Source organism: Mustela nivalis, assembly GCF_964662115.1.
Source record: "Mustela nivalis genome assembly, chromosome: X".
In the NCBI taxonomy this organism is placed as follows: Eukaryota; Metazoa; Chordata; class Mammalia; order Carnivora; family Mustelidae; genus Mustela; species Mustela nivalis.
The window spans coordinates 39,138,170-39,152,750 of record NC_139040.1 but is presented as its reverse complement, the minus strand read 5'-3'; the positions used below and the strand labels follow the sequence as shown (position 1 = coordinate 39,152,750).

The 14,581-nt window shown below is 51.6% G+C and overlaps 1 protein-coding gene across 7 annotated transcripts in view; it reads right to left on the bottom strand.

Annotated features, from left to right (window-relative positions):
* Positions 1-14,581, bottom strand: part of TSC22D3 (TSC22 domain family member 3) — a 55,800-nt gene that overhangs the window by 38,142 nt on the left and 3,077 nt on the right. The window contains exon 1 of one of the 7 annotated variants that reach the window (XM_082717411.1): positions 6,950-7,155. The exons of the other annotated variants lie outside the window; for them this stretch is intronic. Coding sequence (XP_082573537.1) covers positions 6,950-7,140 — 191 coding nt within the window. The 5' untranslated portion in view covers positions 7,141-7,155. Of the gene's footprint in view, positions 1-6,949; positions 7,156-14,581 lie in introns of those variants that run through there. 7 annotated transcript variants of the gene reach the window in all.

Genomic DNA, 14,581 nt, shown 5'->3' with positions numbered 1-14,581 from the left:
TAAAGGTCAGAACAATCTGGCCCAGAAAGGTCAGCTCCACCAGCCCACAGCTGAGCCTGCAGTTCTCACTTTGCTTACTCCTTTGGAAGGCCCAGGTTTACACAGAATTGTGACTTGGGAGGGGAAAGCTACTGCCAGCTGTTTATACCTTAGCAGGATTCATTGATTCCCATTAGCGGTAGCAGAAAACAGGTCTCCCCCAGGGGGATGGATGGCTCAGAGGTCAGGAGGTCAGGAAAGTTCTGGAAGATGTGGTTGAGCACTCTGAGCAGCTGAGGGTAGTTCGAGGGAGCTTGTGCTAGAAGGGAGACTGGGGAAGAAAAGAGTGTCAAAGACAAATCCTACCCAGTTCCCCATTTTCCCAAAAGATGGGCCTGCTTCCTCTCCCCCGGCTGAAAATGTTTCAGGTTTTGGCAGCTAGGCTTACAACAAAGGAGACACCATCTCCTCTCCAGACTGAGGCATTTCCCCAGAATTCATACTTATCTCTGCCCCCTAAATACAGGGACCAGGTGCTGGTGAGGTCTGGAGCCGGGGTGCCATTCACTGTCCCTACTGGGCTTCAAAGTCTGACATGAGGCACCCCTTGCTTCCTGAGGAGCATGAAAACATCACTGGTTCTTTGCCATGGCTGGGTGGTGGTGGTGGGGGGGGCGGCATATGTGCTCTCTCGGCCAAGCCCCTGGCCTCAGAGACAAAGAATAAGAAAGGAATGCACAAACCACCAGGCCCGGGGTCTATCTCCACTAGTGTCAGACACAGACCTGAGCGGAGTGGGTGCTCCCAAACACAGCTAGGCTGGAATTTGCTGGCGTCCCCTTGCATTGGAGAGATTAGAAGCCATCTGGACAACTAGAGCCCTCAAGATGGAGCACCCGTGCCCAGCTTAGGTTCCCCAGAGACACCATAGGAGCCTAATGAGGTTGCCAAGGGAGTGGGTCTGGCAGCCTCGCATCAGGGGGCAGGACGAGAAGCAAGGACACAGTCCCGGGCTTAACAGGGGCCCAGAGCCAAGATATGCAGGGCAGGCAAAAATGCAAAAATGCAAAAATCAATTCGCAAAGACAGCAAGAATTAAATCTCACTCTAGCCCGATGGAGTGAGTCCCCCTCGTCCCTGCACCCCCACCACTGGGCCTCTGTGGGCTGCAGGGACTGGAGGAACCCCATCCACCCACATTGTCACAGGACCGGCCACGGCCACATGGCAGCCGCTGCATGCTGTTGTGGCTGGTTCAGGGTCTTGGCCTGTCACTGCCACGCCAAAAGCAGCACCAGCCTCTGCTCTCTGTTCTTCACCTCCAGCTCCGCCCCTGGCAGGGTGCACCTGGCTAGCTCTGCTCTGTTTTCTTAAGAGTGTGCTGAGCCAGAGAGCAACAAGGAAGGGAAGCCTGGACTGGCTCGAGGGTGGAAGGGCCCGGATGCCGGCCTCCTGAGGTGGCAGAGATTCCGAATGAATGCTCTACAGACTGGGAAAGGTAGCAGCGCTGCCTCTTCCAATTCTAGCACTTCTGGGAGTCATTTCTCAGCTCACACTTCCCTCCTGTGACAGATACATAAATCCTTTGTGAAGAGGCTGCCGTGCCCCTTCCTGTCTCAGACGTGGTTTTCCTCAGATGAATTGCACCACCTCCTTCAGACTTGCAGGGGTCAGACAACCAGACCAGGCACAGTGATACAGCCATCGGGCTATGGTGGAGAGGGGACAAGGGGGCTGTGATTTCCCATCAGCAACCTGGTCCCGTATCTCCCTAGCTCAAACCAGGTACCAGTGGACAGGCCCCTTGGAACTTCCTGGACAAACTGAGGGCATAAACAGCCATACGACACATTCCAAAGACACACAGAAGACTGCTGTCTGACTGGAAGCCAACTCCCAAGTATTTCTGGGAACTTCTTCCACTTTGCAAAATGTCCATGGCAATACCTGGTCTCGGCTTAGCTTCCCCCTACACCCACTTTCTCCTCTTGGTTTCTGTAGACTCCAGAGATGCAAGTTTATTTTCATAACAGCCCAAATAATGAGGAAGGCAGAACTACAGAAAAAAAAAAATGAGACCCACAGTGTGATTTCAAAGCGAGATATACGTGATTTTTTTTTTTACCAGATTACCTTTTATTTTGGATTATCCATTGCCACGTTCCAGTCACGTGAAATTCACGTGGAATCCATATATGCGTGGATAACTTATTCTCGTGAGGGCCTTCTTTATTTATGCTCAACTTAGACTGGTGTCAAAGTGACCCAGCATGCCTCAGTATGCAGAGACTGGCTAGAAGTCGGGGGAGGGGGCCTGGGGGCAGTGTGAGATTCAGTGACTACCATGGATATTCCACAAAGTGGATAATGAATATAGGAATAATCAAAATGTGACTCTACCCAGGTAAAAGAATGGGGCTATATGAGTAGGGCAGCTAAAGGTGGAGGCTGCAATGAATCGTTAGCACACAATTTAGTAGCATTAAGGAACAAGCACGATCCTGGACTCTCTAAATAGGAAAGAAACATGTAGGAACTATGAGGTCATCTTCCTTCTCTATTCCATGGCCATCGGCCACTAATGAAACGCTACACTGCTCCCTGTCTCCTGTTGGACAGCTAGCTCACAGGGTTAGGGCAGGCGATTGGGCCCTTCGAGATCCAGTTAATTTTGTTCCTTTCCTACCTTGTCATCTTCCAAATGTGTGTCAGTGGTCAGAGGAGAGATAGGGGGTGGGTAGTTGGCTAAAGGCAAAGGTGTGCCTCCTACATTCTCAGCTGTTACAGAGGACAGAATGAAATTTCAGGTGGAGAATTTGGACAGTGTCTAGAGGATGGAGAAGTACAAGCTGGTTCAAAGTGTGTGTGTGTGTGTGTGTGTGTGTGTGTTTAAATAGATACAGCTAATCTGGCAAAGGGGGCTGACAAGGGACGTAACAACTACCACTTAAGCATATTAAGTGGTGTGTAAGAAAGCTGAAGGACAGAATCTAAGAGGAAAGGTCTCAGAGAGCAAAGGTTGTGAAACACTGGAATGTACCACTAAAGGATATTGTGATATTCCCTTTTTACGAGGGGTTTGCTGCTCAACTGTCTCTGCCTGCACCTTTTGCTAAAGACGGTTCCGAGGATCAGACAACATAGGAAAGAGAAGCAAGGCAAGGATGCAACCCAGCTGGAAGGAAGGAGACCAGACCCTTAACTTTATCACCTTTCTGCTTCCTTCCCGGGGTTCATCCCCATAATCTGCAAGGTGAGCCCTGGGAGGAAGCAGGGCTAATAATCACATTCCCCACCTCAGGGCAACCCAAGGAGGAAGTGGATGAAACTTATTTACATGGACAGAGCTCATCACAGACTCCCAGCAGAAATGGGAACCCTCTTCTCCAGTTTGCTTTTCTACAAACTTCCCACCGAATCTTGTCCAAATCTGTCTGGAAATCGGCTCCAGTCCATGTAAATTGCCACGGTCACATACTTCCTGTCTTACTGTGGCTTTGTGAATTCAGAGAAAGATCGTAACCTCTTTGACCCGCTTCCTGGAAATACCTCCTTACATCTGAGTTGAGTCTGCCCATGAACAATGCTGAGAAGAAATCAGTGGAAGCTGGTGAGGACAGCCCCACCAACTTTTCCAAAGCTTTCTGCCACCCCACCCTACGCCGACCATCCCCCTCTTTGTGTTCTGGAGTGTGGTAGAGACAGTGTCCCAGAGCAAGGGAAAGGCCTGCCGGTAATCTGGAGTGTTGAGTGTCATGGGGGCAGAGCAGGACACCAGGGATATAAAAATAGCAGGGTGTTCTTACATTTGGGACTAGGGCTGTCAGAGGAGGCCTTCGAGCTAGGTGTACATGGACGAGATGATCTCAAACCACACTGGATGGCCCCTACTACCTTCTGGCACCTCTCGCCCGCCTCTGCTAACATAGTATGGTAGTGGGGCCCCAAATGCAGTGATTCGCTTACCACTGTCAAGACATTAGCCACATCTGAGTACCACCAGTATTATCCTTAGGGGCGCCTGGGTGGTGCATTCAGCTAAGCGAAGGACTCCTGGTTTTGGCTCAGGTCATGACCTCGGTTCAGGCTTGTGAGATGGAGCCCCACCTTGGGTCAGGCCCTCAGCACGGAGTCCACTTGGGATGCTCTCTCTCTCCCTCTTCCTCTGTCTCTCCCTACCGTGCTCTCTTTTTCTCTCAAATACATAAATCTTTAAAGAAAACAAAACAAAAATAACTTAAAAGCAGATTCACTTCTTAAAAATGCCCCCACCTTAGGAATATTTTTGAAATCACAGGGTGTACGCATTAGACACACTCTCCCTCCTACTACCTGTCAAATAAATAAATAGCCATAAAAAAAGAGAAAAACAAAGTTAGTCCACGTAGCCCCTAAAATCATCTTGCACGCTCCAGCATATGTTTACCACGCCTGGGGGAACAGTACTCTCTCTATAGTGTGCGCAGATGGTCCCCACCGCCAACAAACGAGTCTTTATATCCTCCTCCAATGTAAAGCCAGCGGCGCAGGAGAATGCCCGCCTGGCCCGGGATATGGTTCCTGCGCCCGCCTCCCTCGTGCCTTCCTCTCAGGGCGAGGGCCCGGGCCCTTCCTATTTTTCTCCTTTCAGGTGCCAGCCGCAGCCCAGGCTGGAGTTTGCACCAAAACACAGGGCCCTTATTCTAAGTCAAGTGTTCCTTCCCTCCAGCTACTTCCCCTGCTGAGAATTCCCCGCTAGACCTCACTTAGCTCGGACAGTGTCCTCTCTGGACTGGACTTCTTCAGCCTTGGCCCCAGGGGCTGCATCAGCGGGAGTGTCCCAAGCCCACATCAGTAGCCCGCCTGTCGGGCCGGGCGATCGCACAGGTCCGGGCGACCTGCGGCTGGGGCTGGCCACGCGGGGAGCAGGTGGTGCCTGGAGCTGGGAACACGGTCTTCCCTGGGAAGCCAGCGGCCCACCTTCTCCAGAGCCTGCTCCTAGGGTGGTCGGTGGGAGACAAAGCTGGCCCACAGCAGGAACAGGAGAGGAGGGGCCCAAGCGTTCTGCGGGCCAGAAAGATGTGCGGAGGCTATTAGCTCAACCTGAGCACTTTCTAACAATCAGGACTGAGACGCCTCCCAGCCTGGGCAAAGTGACCACCCCGCAATGGCGATGCTTCACAAGACATTCCTGTTTCAGCCGGGAGCGCTCAGGTCCTTCAGCAACTTACAACTTTTGTTGTTGTTGTTAAACAGATAAAACAGATAATCATGCCCCAACCCCTGCCACTCCCACCCTCAATCAAACCTGGCCCGCAGGGTCTCTGGACACAAAGTCCTTAGAATAGCACCACAGCCCCTAGGCTGGAAGCTCCGCCCCCAGGGTGGCCTGTGGAGGGTAGGGGGGGGGAGTTAGGAGGCACCCAGGGCCTCCTAACTTCCACCACCCGAGAGGCGCCTTCTAGGTCAGGGGAGCCCAGCTTGAAAACCCTGTGGTGAGGAAAAGCAAGCCAGATCAGGACCCAAACCCTACAGCTTTGAAGGACACCATAAGATTTTTATTTGTGACCTTGTTTAGACGCGTTAACTTCTATTTGGTCAGGCAGTGGCACAATCTACCTCCCCTCTTTCTTTTGGTCCTCTGAACTCTCTCCTCCTCCCCTTCCCTCCTTCAAATTCACCATCTACCTGGCCTCTCCTCCCTTCCCCTCAACTCTCTCTTCCCTTTCTCCCTTCTCCCCCTGGGGCAGCCCCTAAGGCGCCAAGGAAGACCACAGGGCTCTAAATAGTGCAGCACTATTTCCTGCAGGAGTTCCAAGATCCCTTCCAACCTTAGGAATCTATGATTGATTAACTGAGTGGCAAGACATGATTGTTGAAAGTACTGAGCTAAGAAGGACGAGGGCCAGTTGCGTGGGAGCAGAGCGTGTGGTGGCGTGGATACGGGTGCTAGGGCAGTGAGCAGGTGTCTGGACAGGTGCTGGTGCTGGGGGGTGTTCCTCCTCTACTCACTGTCCCTATTGCAGCCCTCCTGGTGGGCAATGGATGTGCTGATGGGGCACAGCTGCTAGAGGATGTTGGTGATGACCTGCCGTCTAGGGAGCCCTGTGCTCTCATGCCGGGCCCCACAGGGAGCTCTCTGGTTAGTGTCGCCCACCCTTGCTTACAGACTCTCCAGACAGAGTCTCCATATGGGAGGGGTGAGCGACTCTAAAGGAATCTGTATACAAAGCAATGTTCCAAACACCAACACTCACCTAGCAGATGGGTTGCTGGTAGCTCATCTGTGCATCAGTGGGGAGAGAGTAGCTGTATACAGTGACTATCAAATTCTCAAAGGGCCCTGCAGCAGGGGGTCTAGTGAAAGTGGGGGGATTTACCAAGAAAGCAGGTTTCTAAGGCAAGGGGTCAGTTCAGTCTCGTCTTTCTTCTTAGGCTCTCTTTGAGATCTGGATGTGAACACCCAAGACCTAAAAATACTCCTAATTCAACTGAGAATTTCCACAAAGACACATATAGAGAACACAAGAAATGCATTGTGGGTTGAGTACCTGAGTTTGGGGGCTTAAGGGGACCCTAGAGACATTTAGCGGAGAGGCTCATTGGTTGCTAATGACCACACCCTCCAAATCCTAGTTCTCCTTAGGAGCTCATCCCGAGCCCATCATCCTTTGAGTTTTGAAAATCAACCCCAATCTTCTATTCAGTCTGGACCCCCTCTTGAGCTCATGATTCTTTACACATTTACCACTCTCTCCTTCCCTTTTCTCATTCATGTGAACTCCTTCTCCCTGACCCCAGCATTCTAACCTTTAGGAGTCCGGGGACTTATCCGAAGTGTCTGTGCATCCCATCCACACACATCAGGATTTTCTAGGTGTTATTCCTGAATATCTCAGTTGGGAGACGCTCTAGAGACCAGCTTGGCTCTCCCCTCCCCCACTTTCGTTCCCAGGGAAAGCAGCCCACAGAAGGGCAGGGAGATACTTACTCAAGCTCAAGCATCAGATTAGTGGCAAAGTCGGGACTGGAACCCAGATCTTCTGGATCGAAGTCTGACCCACTTTCCACCACCTCGAGCTGTAGCTCCTCCAGGAACTGTGCCTCGTCCACGAGTTCAGGGTCCTCCCCAAGCTGGGGCTCCTCCACGAGCTGGGGCTCCTCTAGCCTTTCTCCCTTCATCTCAGCGGAAAGCCTCAATTGCCTGGCTGGGGTTGGTTCCTCTTCTCTCTCCCCCTCCCTCCCTTTCCTTCCCTATCTCTCTCTATTGCTGTCTCTGTAGCTGCAGGGCTAGGGGCAGGAGCAACTGGAAACTCTCCCTCAGGCTCAAGAGAAAAGTGCTCTCTGAGCCTCAGGGCCAGCCGGGCTGGCTGGACTGTGGAGGCAGGGGGAAGTTCCTGGCCCTGAGTGCCTTGGGGGCTCCAAGGCTCTGAGGGAAGGCTGGAGCTCCTGCGGCGAGCGCTGCCCTCCGGATCTTCTGCAGGGGCCGGGCCAGCTTCCTAAACTAACTCCCAGACTGAAGGGGAGGGCCGGAACCTCCGAGAGGGGGGGAGCCCAGACGGCGGCTCTGCCAGCCAGCCCCTGTGGTTGGAACTTTCTAAAAGACCAATGTTTCAGCAACTGATTTCTTTTCCAAGCCGAACAGCAGGCCTTTCTGTCCCCCTTGTATGACTGTGGCTGTGGCATGCAGCCCCAGCCTGAGCAGAAGCAGGATTCCAGGGCTGGGCCTCCATAACACCCAAACCACTGGTCAATTCTGTTAAATAAAATCAAATAAAAAACCACCGGTTTTGGCATCAGGTGGACCCAAAGCTGGTCTCCTGGCATGAAGATATTGTGTACCTACTGGGATGGGATGTGCACAGGCGTCTAGAGACGAGAAGTCGGAAGACCATTGGGTCAGAGAATCAGGAGACATGGTTTCTCTGTTCAGCTGGTCACTAATTGGCTGTTTATTTGGGGGCAGGTACACAGCCTCTCCTGTGCCTCAGTTTCCTCACCTGTAATGGGAGGGGATCGGACCTATGGGCTGTGAAATCCCTGCTCCTTCTGAGCCTCTGGGTCTCTGTCTAAGATGTGTGGTAAAGCAGAAGGTGCTGGCCCCCGACCCTGGGAAGGGGAGGCTCAGGGTGTCGAAGAGGCAGTCCCTAGCTTCACTGCCTTCTGAAATCCTTCTTCATTTGCTCGCAATGACTGTAGAGTGCCTTCATGCTTCTGTAGGCTTTTGATCTCTGGTACAAATTTCAAACCTCCCGGCAGCTTGCCCTACCCACCCGCACCCTCCCCTCCCTCCCAAGGACGAAAGCCAAAAGCCTTTTCAGTCATTTATACCTGAGTGTGAATGAAGAAGGTTCAGAGAACAAGCCTTGACTGGGAGACAGCCAGTCAGACTGGGTTGCTGGTGTTAGCCAGCTCTGGGCAAGAGGGGGTGTGGGACTGATGGAGCAAGGGGAGGGGTCCATGAGGGGACTGGTGAGAGGGGAAGGCAAGGCAAGGCAGACAAGGTGTTCTGGTTCTATATAAGACTTGCCTAAAGTAATGAAGGCTGGCTTCCCTTTACTGAAAGCTTCCTGGGAACATCCTCTCATTTAACCTTTCCAGTCACACTCGCCCCATTCTTTAGATGAGAAAACTGAGGTCCAGGGAAGTCACTTGTAAAAGTCAGAGTCTGTCAATGGTAGCTTATCAGATGGGAAGCCCCTGTGCTTCATGAGCACACAGGGGCTAATGTCTTTCTCTGCTTCTTGCTCCCGGAAACTCTACGCCCCCCCCACCCACCCATCCCAAACACCTCGCAGCAGAATACTAGAATAGACTAGCGAAGTTTCCCACATTTGAATAGGAGAGTAAGGACACAACATTTTGACCTGGTATTTCCGGGGGCCAATTTCAAGTACCATTTTCAGTGCATTAGTTCTTTATTCTCTTCACTGACCTTCATCCTGTTCATCTGGCAAGTGAGCTCTTCAAAGCCTTCCCGATCCTGATTTTCAGCTGATAGACTATTATGGCTCTTAGTGAATCACTCTACCCAAATCAAGGCTGCTTGATCTCGGCAGTGAGAAAGTGTCTTTGGGGGTTTGCTTCTACACGAGGGCCTCAGGGAGCTGGAGGAACTCCACAATCCGTATCTTAGGGCATCTTAGTCAGTGGGGCCATTCTGCCTTTCATTGCTACTGACTTGGGGTAAGAATGGCTCACGGAGGGGTACATGCAGTGCCCACGTTTTTAACAAGGCGACTTCTTTTTGCAGATCTCCTAATCCTAGGGGGGATCCCCCTTAGCTTGTGTTCTCATGGCTTGCTGCACCTTTCCTTTGTTACAATCAATTATAATGGTACAGTAATTTATGTAATTATTATTTAATATCTGACTCTGCCACTAGAATGTAAGTTTCCTGCTGCAGGGATCCTGCTGGTTTGTTGGTTGCTGCTGTATCCCTTGTGTCTAATCTTCCCTGGGTGTGTGGAAGGAGGAATCCTCTTCTACCACAAGTCGCTGGGGTGGGCAGTCTTCCTCCAATGCCCCTAACACAGGAGTGCTTCCCCAAACTGTTAGCCTGTGGAAGATGGGTGTCCCATTGAGGCTAATTTGAGAAGCCTGCAGGACGTGGGAAGGTACCCTAACAGCTCTTGAGGTCACCCCCCCTTCCAGGCCCCGAAGAGTACATGCTAGCTCTAATGACTGACCTTCAGTGGAAATTTCACAGACATTTTTGTTATGAAAGTATTTTCATGAAAACACTTCCATACTCCGCACACTCACTTCATTCTGACTCAGGAGCGCACCTGTTTCTGGCTCCTTTGTCTGTCCCCTCCTGTCCCTGGTCCTTATAACCAGCCCTCTTACACCTTCACCCAGTTCTTTATTTCTACGGTCACCACCTTCCCCATGTTTGCACCGTATTAGAACATGCCATGGTACGTTCCTTTAGCTTCTCTGAAAGCTTGTTGTCAGGAAGTTCTTCCTATTATCTAATCTCAGTTCTTCATGCTACAGTAGAGGCCTGTTTCCTCTTGTTCTGTTCCTGATGTGGTTTGGAAGCAGCTAGTCACCATCTCTGAGTTGTGACTTTTCTTACGTTTGAAGATCAACCTCTCTTCTCTCTCTTCATCACCCTCCACTCCACCCTTGAACTCCTCTTAGATCAATCATCTTCGTTCCTTTAGCCTGGCCCCACAACCCCCTGAAGCCCCAGGTTTATCTCCTGCTGGCTAAGTTAGTCTCACGGGCCTTATCTGGACCCTTCACAGTTAGAATCCCTTGGATCAGGCCGAGCTCTCAGCTGTCACCTGCCTTGCCATTATGGTGGGGACTCACTGCTCTCAAATGAAAGCTCCGTGGAGCCCCTCGATTAACTTCTTTGCCCCTTTCCGAGGTGTAACCTCCTTTTGCTTCTACATTCAGGTTGTTTTTCAGCCTGAATGAATATCTGACATTTGCAGCCCAGAAAATTTACACCTCCGGCTCCAGAAAGGAGTTCAGCCTGAAGCTCTATGTCCCTGCCTCTGTACAATGAGAAGCATTCATAACTCAGAAGGAGGCCCACAAAGAGAAAGGAAAACCCAGACGACCCTCCCCTTTCTTTTTTCTTTACAGTAAATAATTGACAAAACCAAATTTTCCTCCCCACAGGCTATACCCACTTTATCACCGGTCCCCAGGACCAGCCCTTACACATTTCCATACTGTCATGGACTATTTTTAGCAAAGGATGACATTAAGTACTAGTCGCCCCGTGGGCTTCAAACTCATCTCTTCCTCTTGTCAGAATGCTGTTAGTCCTCCTCTTTTGGACCTGACAGCCACTCACAGCCTAGAGACATTTCCAAGGGTGTGACGAGCTACCTAATGGTACAACTCCAGAGGCTCCTTAGCAAGTGCTCCACCTCAAAATGTTTCCTTTGGCCTGGGTCTGCTGATTAGAATGAGACCAGGGCTGATGATTTCAGTATTAGAGATGCATTTCTTTAGCTCAAGTATCACTTCCTCAGGTCACCTTGTCTGATTCTTCGTTAAACTCTCTGGTGTCATCTTATTCCTTCTCCCTCCTGGCACTTAGTCAGTTTGTAATTATACATTCATTAGTCTGACTGACTGGTTAATGCCTGTCTATCTCTCCCACTCTGCTGATTGTTCCATGATGGCTGGGACCATGGCTCTTGTGATTTTTCCCATTCTATTCCCAGTGCCTGGCATAGGGAAGGTGTGCAAGAAATAGTTTTTTTTGTTTGTTTGTTTGTTTGTTTTTTTACTGAATCTGTTCATGAGTGTAAATGTGAATTCTCCAGAGCACTGGTGGGAAAGGGTATGAGTGTGAGTGCCCAGCACACTGGCTGGGGAGAGGGTCCCAGAAAGCAAGGGTGGAGTACGGCTATGGTCAGGTGACTTCCTTCCCCAGGTGACTTGAGGCTGGCTCTTTTTGCTACCCCAGCTCCCTCTCCTATCAGCTGGAGGCTTCCCTCCTTTCTTCCTCTTACTCCAGGGCCTCCACTAGTAGGGCACGTGGGAAAGAAGGATTTGAGCAAGGTGCAGACAAAGCTAAAATGGCCTCCTGCAGGCTGCCAGCAACTTTTATCCAAAAACAATTGGGCGAATTGTGTATATATTCTTTGGCAGCACCTTGACTTGTCCCTGTCCTGTGACCCTCCACAAGGGGCCTGGTGGAGATCAAGGCCAGGGGTGCTGAGATACAAAGCCACCCACCCCCCAAGGCTCCTCTGGTTCCCACCCTCGACTGCCTGCCCAAGCTCAAACCCTCTGGTTCCCATGAGCTTTCTTCAGGCAGAAAAGAGAAGTGCCTTCCTGCTCTCAGGCCCCAAAGGCCTTCATCTATCTTGGCTAGCCCAGGTCTCCAAGGAGAGGGTACTAGGGGCCAGCTTGCCCAGAGTCTAAGAGGAGCAATGAGAGGAGGGCCAGAGGCTCTCCTCTAGTTCCTGAAGCTTGGTGACTCCAGGTTTCAGTCCAGGAAGAATAGAAAGTGTTCTTGGCTGCTGTCCCCACTCTAGGCCAGCCCCTTCCTACCCATGATCCCTTCTCAACTGGCAAGGATCCCCTCCCCTGTCCCAACCAGAGAGCCCTGCAGCTGCTTCCCACCATGCCAAAGCCAACCCATTCTTACAGCCCTGCTGGAAGCCACAGCCATGGAGAGACTCTCCCTTCCTAGTTTGCTTTGGCACCGCCCAAGCTCCAGACCTGAGGACCCAGAGAGCAGCAAGCCCCAGGCCTCTCCCGCAAGTAGCAGGAGTCCCTACTGGGCCTACAGTTGCCTTACTGGAACTGCTTTGTTCTCTGATGGCCTTCGTGACAGCTTCTCCACCCCTCCAGCTACACTCTTAGTTCCCCAGACCCCATCCTGGCCTCTGCCACCTTGCCTGTCTTCTTCATTGCTAATCAGGGTAGACACTCAATAAATCCACAGTGGGGGCTCGATCAGCAGTGGGCCCTTAGTCAGTAAATGATGGTTTGGATGACTGAAGTGCTTGGTCACTCCGTCCAAGGCCAAGTGAGGGGCTGCCATCATTCATTTCTCTGTGCACCTGGTCAGGCAGAGTATGTTGCCTTCAGACAGAGCAGGACTTTCTCTTAGTCTTCCTTCCTTTCTCCTCCTCCTCTTCCTTCTTCTTCTTCTTTTTATAGCAATGGACTCTGAACTGGAGGGAAGGGAGTTAGGGAGAAGCGAGGGGCTCAAAGCCCACCAGGGGGGTCTCAAGAAAGGGAAATTCTGCACCTCCACCTCAGACTCCCCGATATTGACTGGATTCTGGCTGAGATCTGGGGGACTTCCAGGGCCCAGCTCTCCTGAGCCCTGAAATGATGGTCTTGAGCCTGTCTGAGGATTCCTGAGTCTGAGCTTTAGATATGACCATGTCTGCTGGTAATTTCCATACCACTTTTCTTTTTACTTTATTTCCCTGTTTCTTCCTCTTTTTCTCTAACCAGAAAGCAGTGTCCCCAACTACCCTCAGCCTGTGAGCCATTTACCCACTGGCAGCCCACTGGGATGGGCTCAGGCAAAGACAAGGGAAGAGAAGAAGAGGAACTCTTGGTTTAGTCACAAACTCGGAGGCAAGGGAATATTAGATTGGTTGGCCTGTTCTGTGTTGTAGGTAGTCAGATGAACTTAGAGAACTATGTCAGAGAATCCAGTGAGCCTGACTTTGCTGGGGCTCAGCTGCACCAAGCCAGGTAGTGTAATTTTCTGAATAAGCCAGGAGGAAAGCGAAGAGTTATTGTTCTGGCCAGCCTGGGGACTTCACGGAGAATGGACTGGGAATTGGCCTTCCTTTAAAAGGCTCCTCTAGCCTGTAGTAAACCTTTCTGCCTGGGGTCCCACGCAGTCTCTGAACCAACATGCAGATACAAAAGGAAGAGGGGCTTCCAAGACCTGTCCTGGGGTCCCTCCAGAAGCGCCAGGTTGTCTTTTTAGCAGTGTAGGATCGGGTGATAGAAGAAGTTGTGCTCCCTGTCCCCCCCCCCCCCCCAGCCCTCACCAAATGCCCCAAATCACATTAAGCAGAAGCTTGAGGCCTCAGTAACCTGGCTTGGTTACATAAGGCACCATGCTCGATAATGAGTCAGGGCCCTCAGGCTGGCCTAGGCCCAGCCTAGTCTGGAAGTGAGGCTAAGCAAGGTAAGGGAGGGCAGGAGGGGGGCTGGTGGGTAAGCCAGGAAGGAGCCCCTGGAACCACTTCCCTTCTTCTCACTCCTTTCTTCCTCAGGGATAGCAGGCGTAGCCAACCGATGGCCTAGACTGCTCTGACGGGAATCCCGGCCAGACCCCTAGGCTGTGAGCAGCTGCCCTCCGTCTTGCCTGAAGAGAAGACAAGAGGAAGTGGGTCGAATACCCAAGGCTATTTTGTGAGTAAATTCTTCCTTCGAGGAAGGATGGGAAGGTCCCTGTGGGGCTCTGTCCATAGGCAGGGCCCTGATTTCAGGCTGGGCCTATTTGAGGAAAGTGGCTCCCAGGAGAGGAAGGCTGACAGTGTGCCTGGGGCATCACTGACCAAACCTCCTTGCAGCTCTTGTTTCTCCTCAGGCTAGTGTCTGTGCCACAGGAAGCTTCCCATTTGGTCTGCTGGCTGGGATCTCACCCCACTTATACGGTCTCCAAATGGGCAACCACCACTTTGGGTCAGGGATCACCTGCTAGAAGGTACAAGTGAATTTGCCTTGCTCACTGCTAAGATTCCCTCCTGCCTTGATTAGCATTTGGGAAAGCTTGCTTTCTACTCTCCCAGACCCCTGTCTTATTCCCAGTCCAATTCCTTCACCCAGCTGAATGTCAGCATGGTAGACAGTGGCCGCCCTAAGCCCCTGCCACGACTCCTCATGAAACCTGCTTTGAGGCTGGGATCTAGTCTTCTGGACCTCATGTGGCTTCCATTAGCCCACAGGGCTCTATGGAAGGCCTGCCCTGCCAAAGCTGCGGTCTTACAGCAAAGCCCTCACCCTTGTCCCATTATTGCAGGCATTGGAACAGCACAGTATGTCCTGGGTCATTATTGCTGTCTTCATCTAAAAGGGAAATTTCATCTTTTTGACCCCTGTGGTCTTGGAATGCCTTCCCTTGAGTGCACAGAGCACACAGAGTGCTCCACAAAATGGGCCCAAGCTTAAGTCC